This window comes from Copadichromis virginalis, linkage group LG20 (assembly GCF_057382275.1).
Source record: "Copadichromis virginalis isolate Kocher_CV1m ecotype Utaka linkage group LG20, C_Virginalis_male_GT1.1, whole genome shotgun sequence".
Classification (NCBI taxonomy): Eukaryota; Metazoa; Chordata; class Actinopteri; order Cichliformes; family Cichlidae; genus Copadichromis; species Copadichromis virginalis.
Window position 1 is genome coordinate 5,050,865 of NC_140637.1, and position 19,955 is coordinate 5,070,819.

The window sequence follows — 19,955 nt, forward strand, 5'->3', positions numbered from 1 at the left end:
TTCGATGTAAAAGTGCTCCGACCACTTTACTGCTTTGACTTTGACTTTTCTTTATTGTTGCATTGCTGATCTCCAGGAAAGAAATTTCAAGCACAAATGAGAAAGACTAGCTTTTCTTAGATTATTAAAATATGCATCTTATTTATATTACAAAACTTTAACTCCTCTCAGTGAGCTTACAGACTAATCAATCAAATTACAGTTTACATCCATATTGGTCTGGACTCATATACAGTCGTGGTCAGAAGTTTTCAGACAGTCATCATGGGCATGAATTTTATAGTGATTTGTAGGTTTTAATAACTTAATTGAACTCTTCTTTTATGAGAGTGGAAAGACTGTACATAATACAACTTTAGTGACTTTAGAAAACAACAACTGGGTGAAAAGGTTTTGAATTTATTTTGGATTTTCTCTAATCCACACAGGATGAAAAGTATACTAATACTGGGTTAAATGTTCCTTAGTAAGTTACACATGGACTCTGACACATTTGGCACCCATCAACAAGCTTCTTGTATAACACTCGCTTGATATTTGACTATTCTTCTTGGAATAATTGGTAGAGTTGATTTAAATTAGTTGGTTTGTTGGCATGGACTCTGCTTTTAGGCAAATTTTAGACAGAAGTGACACTGAGGCTTTGGGAAGGGCCATACATCCAACGAAATTAGAAATATGATCAGTCTGTCCTTCTGTTCCTCAAATCATTATGTCACAATTAAATTTGCCTTTGGGATATACTGGTCACTTTATCCTATTAGACATTTGTGTGGAACTTTGACATAACTAGCAGCGCGTAGCTTGAACCAATCCCACAGGGCAAGAGTACTAAGTGCCACCATTGCACACGTTCATATCTGGAGTCAATTTAGAATTTAACTCACGCTAACTGTGGAAACAAGTTCCTGGAGAGAACATGGAAATTCCACACAGAAAAACCCCAGACTGTTAGTAGATTTGAACTCAGGACCTTCTTGCGTTTGGGCAACAGTGCTAACTGCTGCATGTAGCATGGAAATGTGTTTCATGGTGGTCACAGTAACCTTCATCTATTACCACCGAATTCAAACCAGTTCATCCTCGATTTAATTTCTCACATATTTAAAGAAACTCTGTCGTGGGTTAGATGAAATATCAGGCTCATGAGAATGAAATAGACCGTAGGAAAACATAATAATAAAAAAATTTCTTTTGGACTTCATTAAATCTGCTTAGTTGCTTTCCATCCTAAAGTAATGCTTCTGCACCCATACGTGAATGGTACATTAATGATGGTATTATTTATTTAAATTTTTTTTATAGCTGTTACTACTTTGTTGACTGATGCATGTATTTATTGTTTATTAGAAAGTCATCATAGTAAAAGTTGCTGAATTGGCTTACAGGAAGACGTTATCTAATACCCCAATAAACTCTTAATATCTATTTGTATCTTCAAGAGAGCTGAATTGTGAAAAAGTGAAAGTACTCTGCACAGGAATCATAATCTATTGTGAAACACCAACACTTTAAATGAAGAAGTATGGTTGGAACAGACTGCAACAATCTCATTTTAAAGTCAACTTCAGCATATTACTTTAAATCTGAAGGCTGTTTAACACTTGCAAACATGGTTGCAGTTCTCTGGTGCAGCCTTAAACCATTTTTGCCTCTGTTATTGTTCTGGGTCAGAACTGAGAGTAGTGTTCATGATCTTTGTTTTTGGCAGTTTTGTTGCATTCTTCTTTAATCTCAGATAGTTTCAGGTACACAGATTGTGTTTAGCCTGGCGCCTGTCTTCACTCATGTAACATCAGGAAGTAAATCTATCTTTTTCTCTGAGAAAATGCACAGTAGGCAATCTAATTTCCCTTTGACGTTTTTACATCTCTGCCCAGGGCACAATAATTATTAGTTTTCCATTACTCCATTCTGTCGACACCTCAAAATTGCCTTGAGGGGATTTCTTTAATTTTGTCAAAAAATATATGATTAAGCTACTTTCACAGAGCCCTGAATTTTGAATTTTTCTACACATTTCTGAAGACCGCATATGCAATAATGAAAGTCTGTATGATGTCAGATTAAAGCTACGGTCAAACTGAGTAGCGAGCAGCTAACATTCTGGTTTATTCACTGCTTGTGAGTCATGCCTGTTATCTCCTCCGCAATATATCCATGCAGCTACCTTGCCTAAACTACAAGGAGTATTTCCAACACTGAGAATGCATCTGAAAAACATTACTTCCAGGTGTGAGAAAAACTGAGAAAAACTGATAACGGTGTAGAATATTCTAAGCTCATTTTTCCTGAATTGCAAGAAGTTCATGTGTTTGGCTGGCAAGTTAGAATCAGTGGTTAAACCTCAAATTCATTATGACCACACAAAACACATGATCATTACTCAAGAACTCACACATATTATTATTATTATTATTATTATTATTATTATTATCAATGGTAGTAGTTTTACTATTTTGCTTCTGGGGATCCAGACTGTTGTCATTCTTTAAGCAATAGTTTTCCAGTGGCAGGCCTAAAAAAACTATCTACAGCAGATTAACAGTATCTGAAAGTCATGTCCTTAACAGCTAAAAATAGGTCTAGCAAAGACCTGATACATGACCTACATCTGACCCTTCATTTAATCCCTCTACTGTTCACTAAAAACTCATCAGAAATAGTCTCAGTGGTAGGGTGGCTGTCAAGAAGGCAAAAGGCTTTGGTATGCCAAATTACACAAGAACTGGACTAAAAATCAGTAGCAACATGTCTTGTGATTAATCTAAATTTAAAACTTCTGGCTCAAATTATCATCAACGTGTACTGAGGAGGTCAGGAGAGAAACACAACAGCAAGTGTCTAAAGGCGTCTTTAAAACAGGGTGGAGGCTCTGTCAGTGGTTTTGGAGTCGTGTCAAAACTGATGAAAATATAAATGAAGAAAAGTCAGATTTTGATGCACCATGCAGTACTATCTCAAAAGCCTCTGATCGATATCGACCTCATATTTCAGCCCCGAAATTACCCCAAAGTCATTGCCACTGCAGTTAAAGCAAACCTGGTTCAAAAACACAACAGAAGTCTATCAAACCTCAAAATTATTAAAGCAATGTGGAATCATCCCAACAGAGAACAGAACAAAGAAGAGAACTAATGAAATATCCCTTAAGAAACCTGGAGAACTACTTATTTAGAGTACATCAAGAAATTACAAGAAATCTTTCCTAAGAGAGTTCAGACTTTGTTGAATGCTTTTTAGAAATATATACAAACTCTGTTTTTCCCCCTTTGAAACTGTATTTCCATGTATGTTTTCACATGATTAAATAAATCACTGCACCTTTTTAACATTTTCCAAGTAAACTATTAAAAAATAAGTGTGGACCATTGCACAGAAAACAATCGATTGCACTCATATTCGATCACATACATGCAAACTATCTGGTGCAAAATGTCGTTTACAGTATATGGTGCCCTGACCTGCAGACTTGCTCAGTGTAATACATATTTTCATAACTTTTAATAGAAAACTTCAGATGTGTTGTGTTTATATGCACTATGAGAGTTAAAAGCACATTTTAGACAGTATAAATAATCAAAATATTATATGAGTGTACTTAACTTTATTAAACAAATATAATGGTGAAAGCACCATTCATTAAATATTAATAGATTTACAGTAACAACAGAAGCCAACTGAAATACCCTCAAATCCTCTGCAAACACATACTAGTTTTCTTTCCACTGGTTGCTCTCCTATTGAGATCAGTGTTTCCCTATCAGTTCAGGGGAGACAGACTGTCTGGTGAGAGTAGGTGATCATTATCTACTGTCCTCAGCGGACAGACAGGCCTGCTGTTCATGCCTCACTGTATGTGGGTGGTATGCTGAGCTCTGATACCTGTGCTGCTAGTACCTCTGTGCTTGTAGCAACATTAGGAGCTGGAAAGCCCCAACCACCACGTGTCTCAGAGCTGAAACAATGTGTAAAACTGTAAAAAGGCAGCTGACTGTAACAGATCACAGATCAATGCAAATGTGTGCACGTTTGTGCTGCTGTTAAGACTTATTTTAATAGTACATTTTGTCATTATTGTGCAGCATGCTTTAACGTCTTCGACAAGTTCAAATAAAATAGTAAAACTATGTGAAGAGCATTGCTTTTAGCAAAATGTCATATATAAACAGCTTTCTTGAGTTGTTAGTTTAGGGAAGATCAAATCTACAGTTTAATATTACATATGTTTTCCCACCTGTTGCCTTTCCTAAGGTCGTGGAGATCAGATGTAGATAAGATTTTAGGATTGCTGTGTGTTAGAACATTACTTGTCACTCACGTAAACTCAGTACACCTAAATAAGTCTTTGATCGCCCTGCTTCAAAAGGGGGAATATTTTTGACTGAAGTTAAAACACAGCCTCTTGACCCCTGCTTCAACCTAAACAGCCTCCACGGTTTCACACACAATGGCATAAACAGTGTGAGAAACCCGGTGAGATCAAAGCTGGCAACAACAGCTGCGCGGTACCTGTGGGAGGAGTGTGTGTATGTGTCCGTTTGCACCTGCAGACACAATCATAGAGCTGCCTTGCTTACCGGGCAGATAGCAGTCGCAGCCGGACCCACAAACAAACCGATAGCTTACCTGAGTCATGGATGCAGAGAAGTCCCCCCAAGGTGCGCAGATTCTGGACATCGGCTCAAACTCGCCCCCTTGTGAGCCTAAAGGTGCGCAGGAGACCGGACAGCTGGAGAAGCCGCCGTATTCATACGTGGCTCTCATCGCCATGGCCATCAAGGACAGCGAGAACAAGAGACAGACTCTGAGCGGGATCTATCAGTATATAGTGTCCAAGTTCCCCTACTACGAGAGGAACAAGAAAGGTTGGCAAAACAGCATAAGACACAATTTGTCTCTCAACGAGTGCTTCGTCAAGGTGCCCAGGGACAGCGGAGGGGACAGAAAGGGCAACTACTGGATGCTGGACCCCGCATTTCAGGACATGTTTGAGAAGGGAAACTACCGACGGCGGAGGAGGGTGCGGAGACCCTACAGACCCCCGAGTGTGCCTTACCTGGGCGGGAATCCAGTGGAGTACTCTGAGTCGCTCTACCTGCAGCCTTACGTGAGCAGCTCCTGGAGCATGTGCCAGCCCGGCTCGACCCCACCGACGGGATATGCGTCAGCTACGGTCAGCACGGGACACAGCCGCAGCGTGTCCCCGGGCACCTCCATGACCTCCTACTGCACCCCTCCTCCCCACTTTCACCATCCTCACTACGGCGCTTACCGCCGCCACCCGCCCGTGCTGGTCCCCCACAACGGGTATCCTTACGGCGGGGTGACCCAACCGATGAGCCCGGATGGAGGCACCGTTTCCGTGGCTTGCAGCTACCAGCAGTTCACCTCCTACGGCAGGCCAGCGGACCCAGCCCTGGCTTATTTAATGGACCAGTAGGACTTTTGAGTTATTTTGTGCTTTGATGGCAAGTTCACATCTGAGTTCGCCTCTCACCATTTCAGTTCGGCTGTCACTGGTTTGTCAGGTACTTGGTTTAGTTTGGCAGTTTCATATGTCTGTTATAAATAATGCTGTTGATGATTTTGTTTGTATAGATTTTGTACAGTTTTTATAAAGTTTGGGTTTTTGTAAGAATTACAGACGGCAGGTCTACCATATACCATGTGATTTTATTTCAAACTTGCCCCCATCAAGTGTGAACGGCAGGAAGACAGCTGATCTAAGGGTCTGAGGTTTGAGGTTTGCATTTTTATTTTGTAATTTTTTTTTTACTGCGGGTTATAGGCTTACAAATAAGCAAACTTTTGTTCTTTTTCTCTGTTTTTTTATATTGGTATATAATATAGGCCTGTACGTTTGCTGTAACGTTATTTATTTGTTTTCTCCGGATTTATCCAAATGTGTGAGCTGCTATAAAAGATGAATGACATTCAAGCACTGACCCGTTTTCTCATTCGATTGTGAATGTTTGTTTGATGTAAAATACATCACGTTTGTTCAAATAAAGTTATTTTTGCATCAGAAACTTCACCCTCTCCAATTTGTTATCATTATTATTCATTTATTAATGATGATGATGATGATTATTGTAGAAGACTTGATACATTTTAAGCGAGGCTACCTGAAAATGCAGGTTTTAAAATGGATATTAGCTGTAATATTTCACAGACCTGTATGCTTTGTTTAAACTGTTTCTAAGTATTGAAGGTTTTTACTTGTGTAAAGTGATGGAAACTTTTTCAAGCGGAAGTACTTTGATACTGAGGAAATATAGGAAAACCTGATATTTCTAAGAAAAGTTCGGAAGCCAATAACAATAACAGTTAATAAAGTTTTATGTCCCGAACACGCTTTTTAATCTGGGTTAATACCCTGTCCCGCATTCCAACAAGATCATAGCATGTATCCTCTGCACAGCTATTTACTTACCGTCGAGGAAAAACATGCTTAGTTTCTTTCATTTTTAATTTGTTTTACTTTAATAAACACCGCCACCAAAATGTGTTATTGGGCGCAAATGAAAAGCAGCATCGTAAGCGTTAGAGTGGACAGCAAGGATTTAATGAACCCTATTGGAATGCGTCCAGGTATTGACGTACTTTCCGTTTCCGTTACAGGGGCGTGAACAAAAGGAATCGTTTGCCGCGTGCGCGCTCGCGCCGTGTTTTGCAATCTTAAAACACTACGTTTAATGTTTTTGCGAAAAAAGATGGAGACGCTTAGCAAGCTTCTGCTGGAATACCCCGAATTAATGTACAGCGGAGTCGGAGCTACGGCGTTTGTCGCCGGCGGAGCGCTCATATATAAAATTGCCACCAGGTAACTTCTCCGACTTCTGGCACCGCGGCGGTGTGTTTGTAGCTAACGCTACATTCACGCTAGCACAAGTTAATGTGTGTGGAATAAAAGAAACACACCAGTTGATTTTTTTAATTGTGACATTAAAGAAATAGTGCTTCCTGTCCTGCTCCTATTGCTCCTCTGGAGAGATCTGTGTATTTACGCTAGCCCGGGCGCTCACTTTAAGAGCAGCTGTGCCGCTAACTAACTTGATGCTTTGCAGTTTTGTGAGTCCAACTTTAGCTAACCCCGTTTGATGTTTACAGTTAGTATTTATGTCACGTGACATCAATACAATGGGCATATTCAGATGTCTCAGGCTAGGTTAAGTATTTTTGCATAACTGAACAGCAGCGGTTGCCACTGAATAACACGCTGGATTTACCTTGTTGCTTACAGAAAGAAGCCCACCCATGCAAGTGTTAACTGCTGGTTCTGTAATCAGAACACAGTTGTGCCCTATGGGAACAGGAACTGCTGGGATTGCCCCAATTGTGACCAGTACAATGGCTTCCAGGAGGTAAGTGTTATACACTATGTAACTTGTTTCTTAAGTGTGGTAATTCTTTTTCTCTAACGCATATACATTTTTTTAAAACTGTCTGTGTTTTCAGAATGGGGACTACAACAAGCCCATTCCTGCTCAGTACATGGAGCATCTAAATCATGGCATATCTGGAAGCCTTCCTTCATCGGAGACACCTAAGACTCTGCAGTGGGTCAACTGTCAGATGCTGCTTTGCCGGAAGTGTAATAACAACCAGTCTGCAAAGATCAAACAGTTGGCCTCATATATCCCGAGGGATGATGTATGCACTTTGTTTCTGTCACATCATAGTATTGCCCAACATGCTGTTCTGAAGAATAACACCAAATGCCGTTTCTTTCTCCCGTAGGAGAACTACGATGAGGAAATTGAAGCCTACAAGCATCACCTGGAGCAGACTTATAAGTTATGCAGGCCATGTCAGACAGCAGTGGAGTACTACATTAAATATCAGAACCGCCAGCTTCGTACGGTGCTTCTTAATAATCAGCTGCGGCGCACCCGGGAGTCAGACATGGGCTTTGTAAAGGTCAGTGCAACCCAATCTCACCCAATCAGGCAATATTGTGAATTATTTAATAAAAAAAAATCACACATAAAAGACACTAAATGACCAAATGCTGTAGCATGCAGGGTGTTTGACCTTTAGCCAGATACTAAATAACATGATTATTTTAGCTGAGACGAGCAGGAAACTGCCTTAATTTTAACTTTTTTTCTGTGATACCATCTTGTTGCTTTTTCATGTTTAACATAATTTGTTCATCTTGAAATGTAAGAGGGAAACTTTCATCCTTTTGCTCTTTGTTGTTACACCTAATGACATAATGCCTTATCAGTAGCTATTTAGTGTGCATTCGGATCCTCTTTGACCTACTCAAACAAAATAGGCAAGTGTTCAAACAGTGAAGCGATCAACAGGTTTCTTGTTTTCATGGGTCTGCTGATAAGGATTAGCGCTTTGACACAGTCAAGTCCTGCTTTTCAGCGTTTAAAGTGATTAATCAATTGTTACCGCTTCTGCTCCAGTGTGATCTGTGACATTAGGCGTCATGTCTAATTTCAGGTTGTGTGAGGATACGAGTGAACGATATTTAACCACTGCTGTGGCTTTAATGGAGTGCATTAAACTTTGACTTTCTTATTCACACTAGTGATTCATTAATGTGGTGCAGTCCTGTTACCCGTTTCTTGGTAAAGCACTGAACTATAACTAACAGTGCTTTCAGTTCGTTTAATTGGCATTCAGACCCCTGTTGTAGACTTTATTAACACTATGTTGACATTGTATGCTATTAATTTCAGTATGCTGTGAAAATGTCACAATAAGAGCCTGTTTTTTTTTGTTTTTTTTTTTTCTTTGTTTGGTTTGTTTTTGTCCTCCTGCAGAGTGCCCAGTCCCTGTCCTCTCCCATGGGAGTCGTACTCTTGCGGGCCCTTGCCTTCCTAATATGTGCTTTCCTTGCTGCCACAATTTTCTGTGAATTGCCAGACCAGCCTTCGTCACCTGATGGCTCGCAGACATTAAGTGGTGGGGTTGTTCCTCCAAAGCCTCAAGTCCACAATGAGTCTACCCACACTGATAACAGCAGCAGAGTGTCGCCTGTGTGGCAGAGTCTCCTGGAGCTGATCCCAGACAAGGCCATAGAAAATGCCGAGCTTGCGTGGCAGCATGGGAAGGACAACCAGCTGGCTGTAGTCTCTGTTGGCCTGTTAACTTGTCTCACTGGTATCTTCTTAGCTGGACCTGCAAGGTAAGCAGCCACCATTTTATTTGCCTTTGGATGGACTGTTCATAGTTCCCAGTTTAATTAAAACAAAAAAACTAATCTTGCTGCATTTCAGGTTGAGGAGAATTGATGCTGTAGCCTCTGTCCTGTGGTTCTTCATCCTGTGCCTCTACATGGCCGAGAGCTACATGACTGATGCCTTGAGCTGGATGTACACAACGAAGCTTGTTGGCGTCTCCCTCTGTTGCCTCGTCAGCTTTGCTGCTGCCGTGGCAACTCGTAAACCGCTGGGCGCACGGAGAGCCAGATACCGAAGGTCAGAACCTGAGCAGTACTGTTCACATTGTATTTGAAACCGTGGATTATACAAAAACATGCCGTCTTTCCATGAATGCTTCGCATTCATAAGCATCGGATCAAAAAGCATCAATCTAACAAGTGTTATTGGTGTATTTTTAATGTTGTCATTTCTTTTCATTTCTGTCACTGTCTGTTTTTAAACCTTCAATCTTCCAGCTCTGTGTGAGAATGACTGTGATGTTCTGACATGTGAATGATAATCTCCAGATATGGCACACGACCTGAAGCTAGTCCCTTCTCCTTACCAAATCCCACCTTCAGCCACACAGCCACGTGCTGAGCAGGTGCTTGATGCATCAATTTTTGGCAGTTAAAACAATTTTGCATCAGATAATATTGTTACCTCATGGTAGTGCTTTGTCCTTCTGCTTTGAATAATTGTTATTGTCATTGTTTTTTATCTATTCACTGAGAGAAGCAATGAGGAAACATTTCAGTAATCATAATATCATAAAGGTATTATTTATAAGCTTACTCTAATTATTATCAGTTATAAAGTCCTAAGAAGGTTAACAAGTAAACTTTACAGGACCTTCTGACATTTCAACCTATTGGTGTTCTCTATTCAAATGACTGATTATGTATTTAGCATCATTATTACTGCACCATATATGTGAAAAAAATGATGTTTAAATAAGCTCATTTTTGCAACCAGTATATTGGGTTATTAACATTTTTGGTTTTAGCTACTATTAACTGCTTTACACTTTACTAGATTGTTTTGAATGTACTCGTTTAACACTGTTAAAGCTGTGGGGCTTCTAACTACAACTCACTGCATGAAATACTAATTTGTGTAAACACTTTATACCACACATAAGATGTGGTATTTGCGTAATCACACTCTTTCTCTATCGCTTCACATCACCTACAATTTTTATTGGCGTTGGATATTTTCTAATGCAGCCTGTTCTGGTGTTTTTACCTCATGTCTTTGGCAGCACCAGGAGGTGACGTGGAGCATGATGTGTAGTGATGTTAGCTGACAGAAAATTTGCATGCCTGCAAAATCTGCGAATTTTAATCGACATTTACTATTGTAGTTTGTTTATTTATTCATTTATTTATTTTACAATGGTTTAAGTATTTAGCTGCCCGAGTTTGTTATTCCCAAATTCTGCAGTTTTTCTCCTGTCTCCATTATTGTTGTGACCTTGTACTCTTTTGATTTACTTTTAGAACATTCAGTATTCGTCTAAAGTTGCATGATCTTGACTTTAAGCAATTTTTGCAAATACACATTTTCTTTGAACTGTATCATGCAGAATTGGCCAATATTTGGCCTTGCAGTGGCATTAGTTCACCTTGAGACAGTAGCATGAAGTTTCTCAGTGTACTTGGCAGATCGGTTGTTTGTTTCTTAAAGCTTCTTTGAGAACTTATCAGTTCTTCTGTAGATTGCCTTTGTTACTTGTCTCACTTAACACTGAGTCCAGTATTAAAATCGGTTCTCTCCGGTGGTTATTCATTCATCAGCAGGGCTCCTTGCGTTGTCTTGAGTTTTAGATACTCTTACTGGTCGCTTCGTTACTTACTGATTGCTAGTACCAGTTGGACCCCCTTTTGCCTTCAGATCCATGTTAATTCTTCAAAACAGATTTAAGAGGTGCTGGAAACTTTCCTCAGAGATTTTGGTCCATATTGATATGATAACCTCACACAATCTCCCGTTTCACCTCATCCCAAAGGTACTCTATTGGATTGAGCTCTGGTGACTATGGAAGTCATTTGAGTGCAGTGAACTCGCCGTCATGTTCAAGAAACAAGTTTGAGATTATTTGAATTTTTTGACGTGGTCTGTTAAGATGGCGACACTGGCCATAAAGGGATTGACATCCAGCATAAAATCTTGGCCAAATCAAACATGCAGATCATGAATACATTTAGTATTAGGCCTTTTTCCATTACTTCCTACTCGACTTGGCACGACTCGTTCTTCATTACTAAAGAGTACCAGCTAATATGGTTGAGGTCGTTATAGCAACGCGGTGGAACATCCCATGACATCATTTATATGCGACATAACAAAGGTGGATGTCGAGGCGATGTGATACCTGCTGCTCGGCCTGTGGATTTTTGTCAGGCTCTGGGACCGTGGTGTTGTTTCTCTGTCGTTTCCCTTGTTTCCAGGTTACAAAAATGGCGGTTTTCAATTCCGTGAAGGAGATTCTCTCCTGACTCATCATGTGACACCACTGACCACTGATCAGTGGTATGCAGTCTGTTTAAATCACATTTTCAGATCGCCTCAGAACCCTGGTCGCTTGGAATACTGATCAAGTAGGTACCAAAAAAGTGAGCCCATGCGAATCGTAGCCTCAGTTTACGGTTCTTAGCTGTTGGAGATCAGAGATGCTGTAGCCCATCTGCTTCAAGGTTCAGTGGGTTTTGCATTTAGAGATGCTCTTCTACATACCTTGGTTTTAACAAATTGTTGTTTTGGTCGCTGCTCCCTTCCTATCAGCTTGAAGAATTATGGTCATTGATCTCTGATTTCTGGGGTTCAACAAAGCTTTTTCACCCAGAGACCTGGCACTCACTGGGCATTTTCTCTTTTTCACACCATTCTCTGTAATGGTTATATTGGAATATCCCAGTATATTAGCAGTTTCTGAAATACCCAGACCGTTGAACAGGTTTGTGTGTGTGTGTGTGTATCCGGCTGTATGTTTGGGCTCATTGTGACATCGAGGAATGATCAGAGCCCATCAGAGGCTTCTGATGGTGCAGCATGATAAAGATCTGCATATGCAAAGTGTTCAAAGGTTTTGGAGAGTATTTATGTGTACTTCTTTGTGTCATATTTTGATGCTTTTAGCTGTGGGCTCAAAACTCAAGTTCAAAATAGCCTGTAGGTGACTACCTGACAGGTACTTGGCTTGTTTCAGCATTTGAGGTATCTTGTGTAAGCATCAGTTCCTGGTGCCCCACCCCTCTTTCATTTTTAATCGGTGCTCCACTCAGCAACATCTTGGAGTCTTTTCTCAGGATCAATCTTAAATTGTCCTGCACAAGCTCTAAATGAGGCGATTTACAGCTAAAATGACGACCTTACATCACTCACAACCGTATTAGCTTCCATTATAACTAATGCTACCTTTGCCAGTATTTTAACAAGTTGATATGTGATAAACACTAATGACCGTTTTAAGTGCACGTGCTAACATTTCATCTAACTTGTTTGAGTTTCATAGTTATGTTTTACTTGTGTTGGATGTAGGGGGTATTTATTTTACTCTGATGTGAGAAGGTGTTACAAAATAATGGGAGACAAGGTGCTTAGATTGTGATTGCTCATCAGTTTTGTAGTGTTGTAACTGTGGGTTTAAACTGTGTTGCGCTGTTCTGTTGAGAGATTTATGTTGTCAAACCAGCGCCTGTGGTGTAGTAGACTTCACATGCTTTGAGTCTAAGATGGTAGATGATTGATCAAGTTATGAACTTGTGTGACTTTTCACACCTGATATACATCAAAAAAGCACAATGCAATGCTGTATAGTGCCGCAGTTTTTAAAAAGAAGAAAAAAAAAGTCATACTGGCTGTTTATACTGTGACGTTAATTGCTAACGACTTGAAGGCTTTTTTTGTTTTGTTTTTTGAACTGCCGCATGTGACAAACTGCATCTTAAACTCAAAAGTAACGTTCATCACAGAACAAAACAAGCTGTATTGGTTAGTTGTGTGACGTACAGGGTGTATCAAAAAGAACCATCACGAATTCAAAGCGCTTTAATCCTGCGGCCGAAACGCATACCGTTAAAAAGACGGGGCTTGTCGGTTTTAATGCGGTCGCTGGTAGCACCAGCAGCTGCAGTGGCCCCAGACATGCTCATACAAATATGGGAGTTTGACTATCGTTTGGACATGTGCCATGCGTCCAGAGGGGGGCCAAATTAAGGACAACATTGTATGTAAAAAATTTTATATTCAGCCATGTAGTTTAAAATTTACCACAAGCTTTTATGTCCAATATTTAAAACGATAAATAAATAAATCCTTTTGAAACTGAATGATTCGTCTTGCTACACCCTGTATTTGGACCATTGTGTGTACTAAGGGTAAGAAAGAAAGTATTTTTACCGTTTGGTTTGCATGTTTTTTAAATGATATTTGCATAATGTCTGGTTTGAGTGTTTCTATTTCTGCGTGTTATTTTTTTTAGAGAACTCCTGTTTCTACCTGATGAGCTGTATGACTGTAGACCTCTTTGTGTCAAGTGTCTAGCTCTAGAAGCACTATGTTCAAAGTGTTAACTGTAGAATTAAGCTACTATATGTGACAAATTATTGTACTTCATTATTATACTACTGTTACTATTTATCCCAAGTATGTTTATCTAAATATTTTAGTAGCGTCTGTTGGAGAAACACTTGGTACTTTTTTAAAAAAGGACCCGTTGTTATGCGAAATCTTGATACTTTTTTACAGTTTATCACAGTTTGATCACCGACGATGTGTTTATATATCCTGTAACAGCCTCAGAAAGGAGCTCCATCCCTGCTCAAAGGTTTCCTGCAACATGCTCGATGAAACACTTTGCGTTTTGGGTGCTTAAATGGTTCATTTGGGTATCTTGCTTTTAATGATGTGCTCCATTTCGGAGGCTTTGTGGTAATGCTTGCTGTACATGGAATATAATAAACGACTGATAAAAGGAATTGTCTTCTGCTTGTTTTTCCACCAGCATCCTGTCTCCTTCTGCATGTCTCTTTCCAGTCTGTAAAACTTTATTACTCAACTTTGGAGGCAGTGGAAATAATCAGAAGTGACCTGATTATACAAAGAAGCTTTATGTCGCTGCTCTGTGTGGACCCATGAGTGTGTGAAGCGTTTCTCTCGTCTCTCCCCGTCAGCTGCTGCGTGCTGTCACACAGCTGCTGCAGCGTTTCAGCGACAGCCTTGTCGTAGCCTGCCTCCATTAGTGCTGACATTAAGGGGTTGTCAGAGCTCATTTCTAAGTGTGTCCCCAGTTTTCTTCTCGCACTTGGTCTTTAAATCAGCATATGTTTAATTGTGGTAAGCAGGTAAAATTCTTAATTGTGTTTACACTATTTGCTCTATCAGTACCCAATTTCCTCTCCTCAGAAGTATTATGTTAGACTTTCTGTATGTAAGTATTTGTATGTTTTTGCTGCTGTGTTACAACTTTAATTTCAGGTAGTAGACCATTCTGTTGCTCTTGTGTTGCAGATACCTTGCAGGCAGCTCCACAGTCCCTCCTTTGAGCTCCACCGATGTGGCGGACACTTTCATCCCCACTCCGCCCCCTAACCTCTCCCAGCTCATCAACCGCCACCACGGTCGTCACGAGCGGAAGGCTTCCCCCTCCTCTCTGCCCGGGCGTCTCAACAGAGCCCTGTGCCTCGGCACCATGCCCTCCCTCACCAGGACAGGTAGCGCGGGATGTTTTCCCTTTCAGTTTGTGCTCGTGCTGACAGATATTTCTGTGTAATCCTTCTAATTGCTTGTTGACGTTTATCTGTGGTCTAACGGCTCAAAAAATAACATTTCAGCAAAGGGAACCGACACATCTGTGCAAATTAATCAAGTAGCTTCAGGTGTAGGTTGGGTTTAGTATTTGGAATTGTTTGTTTTTACAGTCAGTTACACTGTAGCACTTTGCATGCTCATGAGGTTTCTAATTACGTAGCTCAGTTTTTATGGAATATCAGCTGAAATATTGCCTCTGTTTACACAAACGTATCTACAGTATTTGCATTTCTTACTAAGAGGTCATTTATGCTGAAGTGTTTGCATAAATATACATTATTTTTTTAGACACTATGCAATGGAGACAGGATTTTTCAGAAATCTCTGGCACATCTGTGCTTAAATTTCTCAATTTTATTTAAAATGCAAAAATTAAAAAATGTGTGTTTGCAGTGTAAAGCGTATGTTTTAGGAGCAGTCGTGGTCCTACAGTAGGCGGCCCATTTGCAGCTGCTTAATCTGACAGATTTGTCACTAATTATTTACTAATATTGTGGATTTTTAGTGTGAAGACTATCAATTTTTCTTTGAATGTGATAAACTAAAACCTGAGTCTCAGCATGAAGTTGTGTAGTTTTAGGTTTATGAGAAATGCTGATGCAGATTTAAGTGAAAACATCAGTTTGTGGTGAAAAGTTTTATTCATTTATTTATTTTTTAATTTTCAGATTCTGGTTACCTGTTTAGTGGAAGCAGACCAGCCTCACAGTACAAAGATTCACAATCTTCAGGTATTGAAAGTCCTGGCGATTCTGTGACCTCTGTTCAGTTTTTCATTGTAAGCAACAGCTCGGTGCTTTTTTCACTAAGACGTTGCTTAGTGAAAACATTTTTCACCGCTCTCTTTTTTGGCACAGACTACTTTTCGCTCAAGTCTGGGAGCCGCCCATCATCCCCGGGTCCCTCCCCAGCTCCTTCGGTAGCTGGTTCTGTTACATCCAGTTCAGGTTCTGCCAGACAACGGCGTCCCCTCATCAGCCCTGCTCGTCTCAACATTGGTGGCCAGAGACTCCGGCTTTTCTCAGCAGAGCCAGAACCCACGCTCATGTTCCCACCTGCGTCTCCATCACATCTCCTGTCTGAGCCGACCCCTTCGGTTTACAGCGGCTGCTTTTCACCCGATGTGTCACCCTTTCAAAGTCAAAATGGCAAGTATACATAAGGCTGACTGTTATAGGAAGACTTCTGGCAATATTTCTTATTTTGTTTGTCTGTTATTCCTGAAACTACCACCAGGTGGCAATATAAACTTTTTTTGGGGGGGGCAAATCCACCACACAATGAAACAAATCGACTTGTGAACATGTTTAGATGGTTTGGTTTGTGGTTTAATGATTTTACCTGATTGGCCTTGCAGATTTGAGCTCCTTGTTAAGAGACGATAGTGTGATTGAAGAGGAAGAGAAGCGAAGCAGCTCCTCAGGTTCTTCTGCTTGCCTGGTCGGTACTACAACTCAGTGTCCAGAGGGCAGGCGTTCTCCAAAAGGTAAGCAGTTTGATTTCAACCCTGCAGGGAGATGGATGTATCTATGTCAGAAAATTTTATATTTGTATCATGCCTGTTGGCTAACTGGGTTTTAAAAGATTTCAGTCTGCTTGGGCTGATACATGAGAATGTCTGTGTGTATCATTTGAAGCTGCTTTTGATCTCTGTAGATCTCTACAGTGACTGCAAACAGATTTCCTCTTAAAGCAATTTCAGTTTAAGTGACGGGAACTAATGCAGCATCCCATGTATGAGGGACAGAATATTAAGAACACTGCTACCACACAGCTACCTGTGGGTCTTTGCTTCATTAAAATCAATTCAATGAACTTGATTGTAGTTTCTGTAACTTCTTCTCTATTTGTTCTGATTTAAAGGAGGGGGGAAAGTATTTTGTGACGCAGACACAAAATGTAAAACCAGATGAGGTGGTTTGATGATAGGGCTCATGGCTCACGTTTGCCTTTTCTCTCCAGATTTTGCGAAGCGTCTCATATGGCCGGGGCTTCTGTTTGCAAGCCTGACTGCCAACCTGTTCTTCGGCTGCCTCTACATGTACAACAACTGGAGATGAGTGTCGACAGAGCTGCTGCTGCTGCCCCGTACAGAGCAAGTGTGCCTCTGGCCCCTTGACTAACCTGTTGTTCCTGCGCAACGAGAGGACATACAGTAGTGCAAGAAAATATCACCTCTCTGGTGCTTTACCTACTGTTTGCCGATGCAAATTGCAGATGTCAGAAGAACTGTGCAGTAAAATCAGATCTTATATTTGTGAGTCATTAGTGCTCAAACATGAAATGGGTTTTGTTTTTGCCTTTTGATCACTGCTCCTCTTACACAAAGACAGGTGCAAATGATAAGAAGGGGCAAAAAACAAAAAAAAGATGAAATTGCACTGATGGCTTTTTAAAACCTGCGCTGTGAATTGTGCAATAAACATGTACTGTTCAGTCGACACTGCTTGGGCACAAAGTCGCGTCTTACCTACTTACACTGACCGAGTGCATTACCTCCCTCAACTGAACATCGCTGGATCACTACAGCAGCCAGAAACTGGTAAATGTTAAGCGACATGTTTTCTTGTGGTTTAGGTTTTGTTTTATTGGTATTTGTACTGGTGCCATTACATGTCAGCTGAGGAAAGTAAAAAGTGGTGCTCCGTTATTGTTGGCCTATTTAGGGTCAAAATAATTCCTAACATTTCCATCTCATAAACATTTCTCAGCAGTTCACTACAAAAAGGGTTCTCACCAAAGCGATTCAGTTTCGGTTCTTTCTTACTGTAAAGCTGTTCATAAGCAAGTTTGTAAGTGTGACAGCTCCTAAGGTCAAGTGTGGTTTAAAAATAAAAATAAAACATTTCCAGTATATGGAAGAAATTATGTTTGCTGTCTCTCTGTCTGCACAAGCAAGCCGCAGAGAGGGAAGTTTTCCTGCCAACTCAGCTGTGAACTAATTTATACGTTACTTTTGTTATTACTCATAGTCAAGCATGTACGTTATTACAGATTGGAAATATTTTTGCACTTGTTTTTCTGAATTGGCGGACGTGTTCTACTTTACGTGATTTAAAAATTGTTTGAAATTGAGAGCACGGATGTTTGATTGTTATTTGTGTGCATGTTAATCAACCGATTCTCAGAAAACTTGTGCATTTTTAGACTCGCAAGCTGCAATTAAATAGGTTTGTGTTTCTTTTGCATGTGATGCAAAACAAAAGTCGTATGAAATTTGGAAAGATTTTGTTCTGTTCAGGTGATTATTGACTTATTAAGTGAGTAATTTGACTTTGTTGCAATATTAAGTTTACTTATTGGTTTATGCAAAGTTACTTTGAACCAAAGTTATAAATTATTACATTTGTCTGGCAATAGTTGTAGAAAACTATCAATGGACGGCTTTCTAATGATTTGTAGTGTTCATTTTAATCATTCAGTGTTGTATGCAGATATTTGTGCTTGACTTTTTTTTTTTTTTTCCTGACTCTAAATTGACTCAGTCATTGAAAAAGTATGAAATGTGCTAAAATCTTGATGCTTTCTTAAATCCCAGTTAATTTTCTCTGGAATGGACAAGCTATCATTATTTTTATTCACTTGAAAGTCAGTTTGTTTGAACATGTATTTGAACTTAACTGTTTTGTTTCGCAGCCTACGTCATCAGTTTTTAAAATCAGAGGTTGTCTAGTTGTTATTCCCTTGTACTAAGCAACACGTTTGATCTGTAATTGTGGAACAACAGTGGTTTCATGTGGACCTGTGCTTTTTTTTTTTTTTTTTTTTTTTTTAAATAAATAAATAAAATTCTTTCCCTAATTACCTCTGTGTAATTACACCTGCTCTATCAAAACAGATGTTACAAAATATTGCCAAAAGATATTAGCTCATCTGCCTTCACACACACACATATGAACTTGAGTGAAGTGCCATTCTCAATCCATAGGAAAAGCTTTCCATAAAGTTCAGGAGTGTGTTATAGGGATTTTTGACGTTGGATGAGAAAACCCGGCTCGCTGCCTTCACGTCAATTCAACTCAAAGGTGTTGTGTCGGGTTGGGGTCAGGCCAGTCAAGCCAGACTTGCTCATCTGTGTCTTTATAGACCTTGCTTTGTGCAGTGATGGCGGTCATGTTGGAACAGGAAGGGGCATCTCCAAACCTCTCTACAGTTTGAGAAAATATTCTGCATACCTAGCTGCTCCATTTTATACACATGGGGCCATGAAAGTGATTGAAACTTGTGTTCAGTGTGCTTCCAAATGTTGTGCCTTAGCCTACCTTAAGCTCGCCCCCTTCTGGCACCGTTAGGCATTGTCTGAGTCTTTAAATATTCTGATCTCTGGCCTGCCTCAGCAAACTGAAGCTTGCACTGAAGTGTTAAAACATATGATTATCTTTAAGGGTTGCTATGGCAATGAAAAGCTGAATTTACACAGCTGATGAGAGATTAACTGTAAGTGGACTGCAGGCAGCGGTCAAGGGTGAAGGAAAGTCTTGTAGGAGGGAAACTTCGATTTTTATAGCCACAAATTCACTCCACTATAACCATGATGGGTTGGGATCTTTTGTTTTTAAGGTAAATGTGTGTGTACCCTTACATTATAGAGCCACTATATACTTCTTTTCATCAGAACATTTTCTTTTTATTAGTTCTAAAAAGGCTTTAGGTATAAAAAATAATTATTTATGACCAAATAATACCATAAATCATGCCATTATATCTTTCTGACCTATCATGGGTAACTTTATGACTCTTTCTAAAATAACTTGCACATAATAACAACATGAATTATGTTTGCGCTCTGATCTTAATGTGTTGTTTTCTTGTCCAAAGTTCATAAATAGCCATCTTCATATCTCATTATTCATCATCTGTGTAATTCTTTATTTCCTTCCCTTTAAGCCCTGAGCTGTACTCCTCCACTTTTGTTTTCTCCACTTTCATTGCAAGTTAAGTTTTGATGTTATTTTTGGTTCTTCCTTTTTCCAGAGAATG

At 39.9% G+C, this 19,955-nt stretch overlaps 2 protein-coding genes and 1 long non-coding RNA gene across 3 annotated transcripts in view; 2 read left to right on the forward strand and 1 right to left on the reverse strand.

Annotated features, from left to right (window-relative positions):
• Nucleotides 1-4,513: 4,513 nt before the first annotated feature.
• foxl2l (forkhead box L2-like) lies at nucleotides 4,514-6,037 on the forward strand. The gene has a single exon (XM_085442803.1). The coding sequence runs from the start codon at nucleotides 4,637-4,639 to the stop codon at nucleotides 5,441-5,443; it is 807 nt and encodes a 268-aa protein (XP_085298929.1). The 5' UTR covers nucleotides 4,514-4,636; the 3' UTR covers nucleotides 5,444-6,037.
• A 595-nt stretch (nucleotides 6,038-6,632) lies between these two features.
• tmem201 (transmembrane protein 201) lies at nucleotides 6,633-18,779 on the forward strand. The gene is made up of 11 exons (XM_085442802.1): nucleotides 6,633-6,826; nucleotides 7,247-7,367; nucleotides 7,462-7,656; nucleotides 7,744-7,923; nucleotides 8,784-9,148; nucleotides 9,240-9,440; nucleotides 14,676-14,878; nucleotides 15,644-15,706; nucleotides 15,833-16,123; nucleotides 16,333-16,461; nucleotides 16,938-18,779. Exons 1-11 carry the CDS (start codon nucleotides 6,699-6,701, stop codon nucleotides 17,033-17,035), a joined length of 1,974 nt encoding a protein of 657 aa, XP_085298928.1. The 5' UTR covers nucleotides 6,633-6,698; the 3' UTR covers nucleotides 17,036-18,779.
• Nucleotides 16,046-19,955, reverse strand: part of LOC146684113 (uncharacterized) — a 30,503-nt gene continuing 26,593 nt past the window's right edge. Inside the window, exons 3-4 of the long non-coding RNA XR_014917043.1 lie at nucleotides 16,317-16,482; nucleotides 16,046-16,106 (exon numbers count right to left, since the gene is read on the reverse strand). This is a non-coding gene — a long non-coding RNA (uncharacterized LOC146684113). The remainder of the gene's footprint in view (nucleotides 16,107-16,316; nucleotides 16,483-19,955) is intronic.

Coding starts and splice junctions, on each gene's coding strand:
- foxl2l (XM_085442803.1), top strand. CDS start 4,637: ATGGATGCAGAGAAGTCCCCCCAAGGTGCGCAGATTCTGGACATCGGC.
- tmem201 (XM_085442802.1), top strand. CDS start 6,699: ATGTTTTTGCGAAAAAAGATGGAGACGCTTAGCAAGCTTCTGCTGGAA. Junction 9,441..14,675: donor CGGAGAGCCAGATACCGAAG/GTCAGAACCTGA, acceptor CTTGTGTTGCAG/ATACCTTGCAGGCAGCTCCA. Junction 16,124..16,332: donor ACCCTTTCAAAGTCAAAATG/GCAAGTATACAT, acceptor TTGGCCTTGCAG/ATTTGAGCTCCTTGTTAAGA.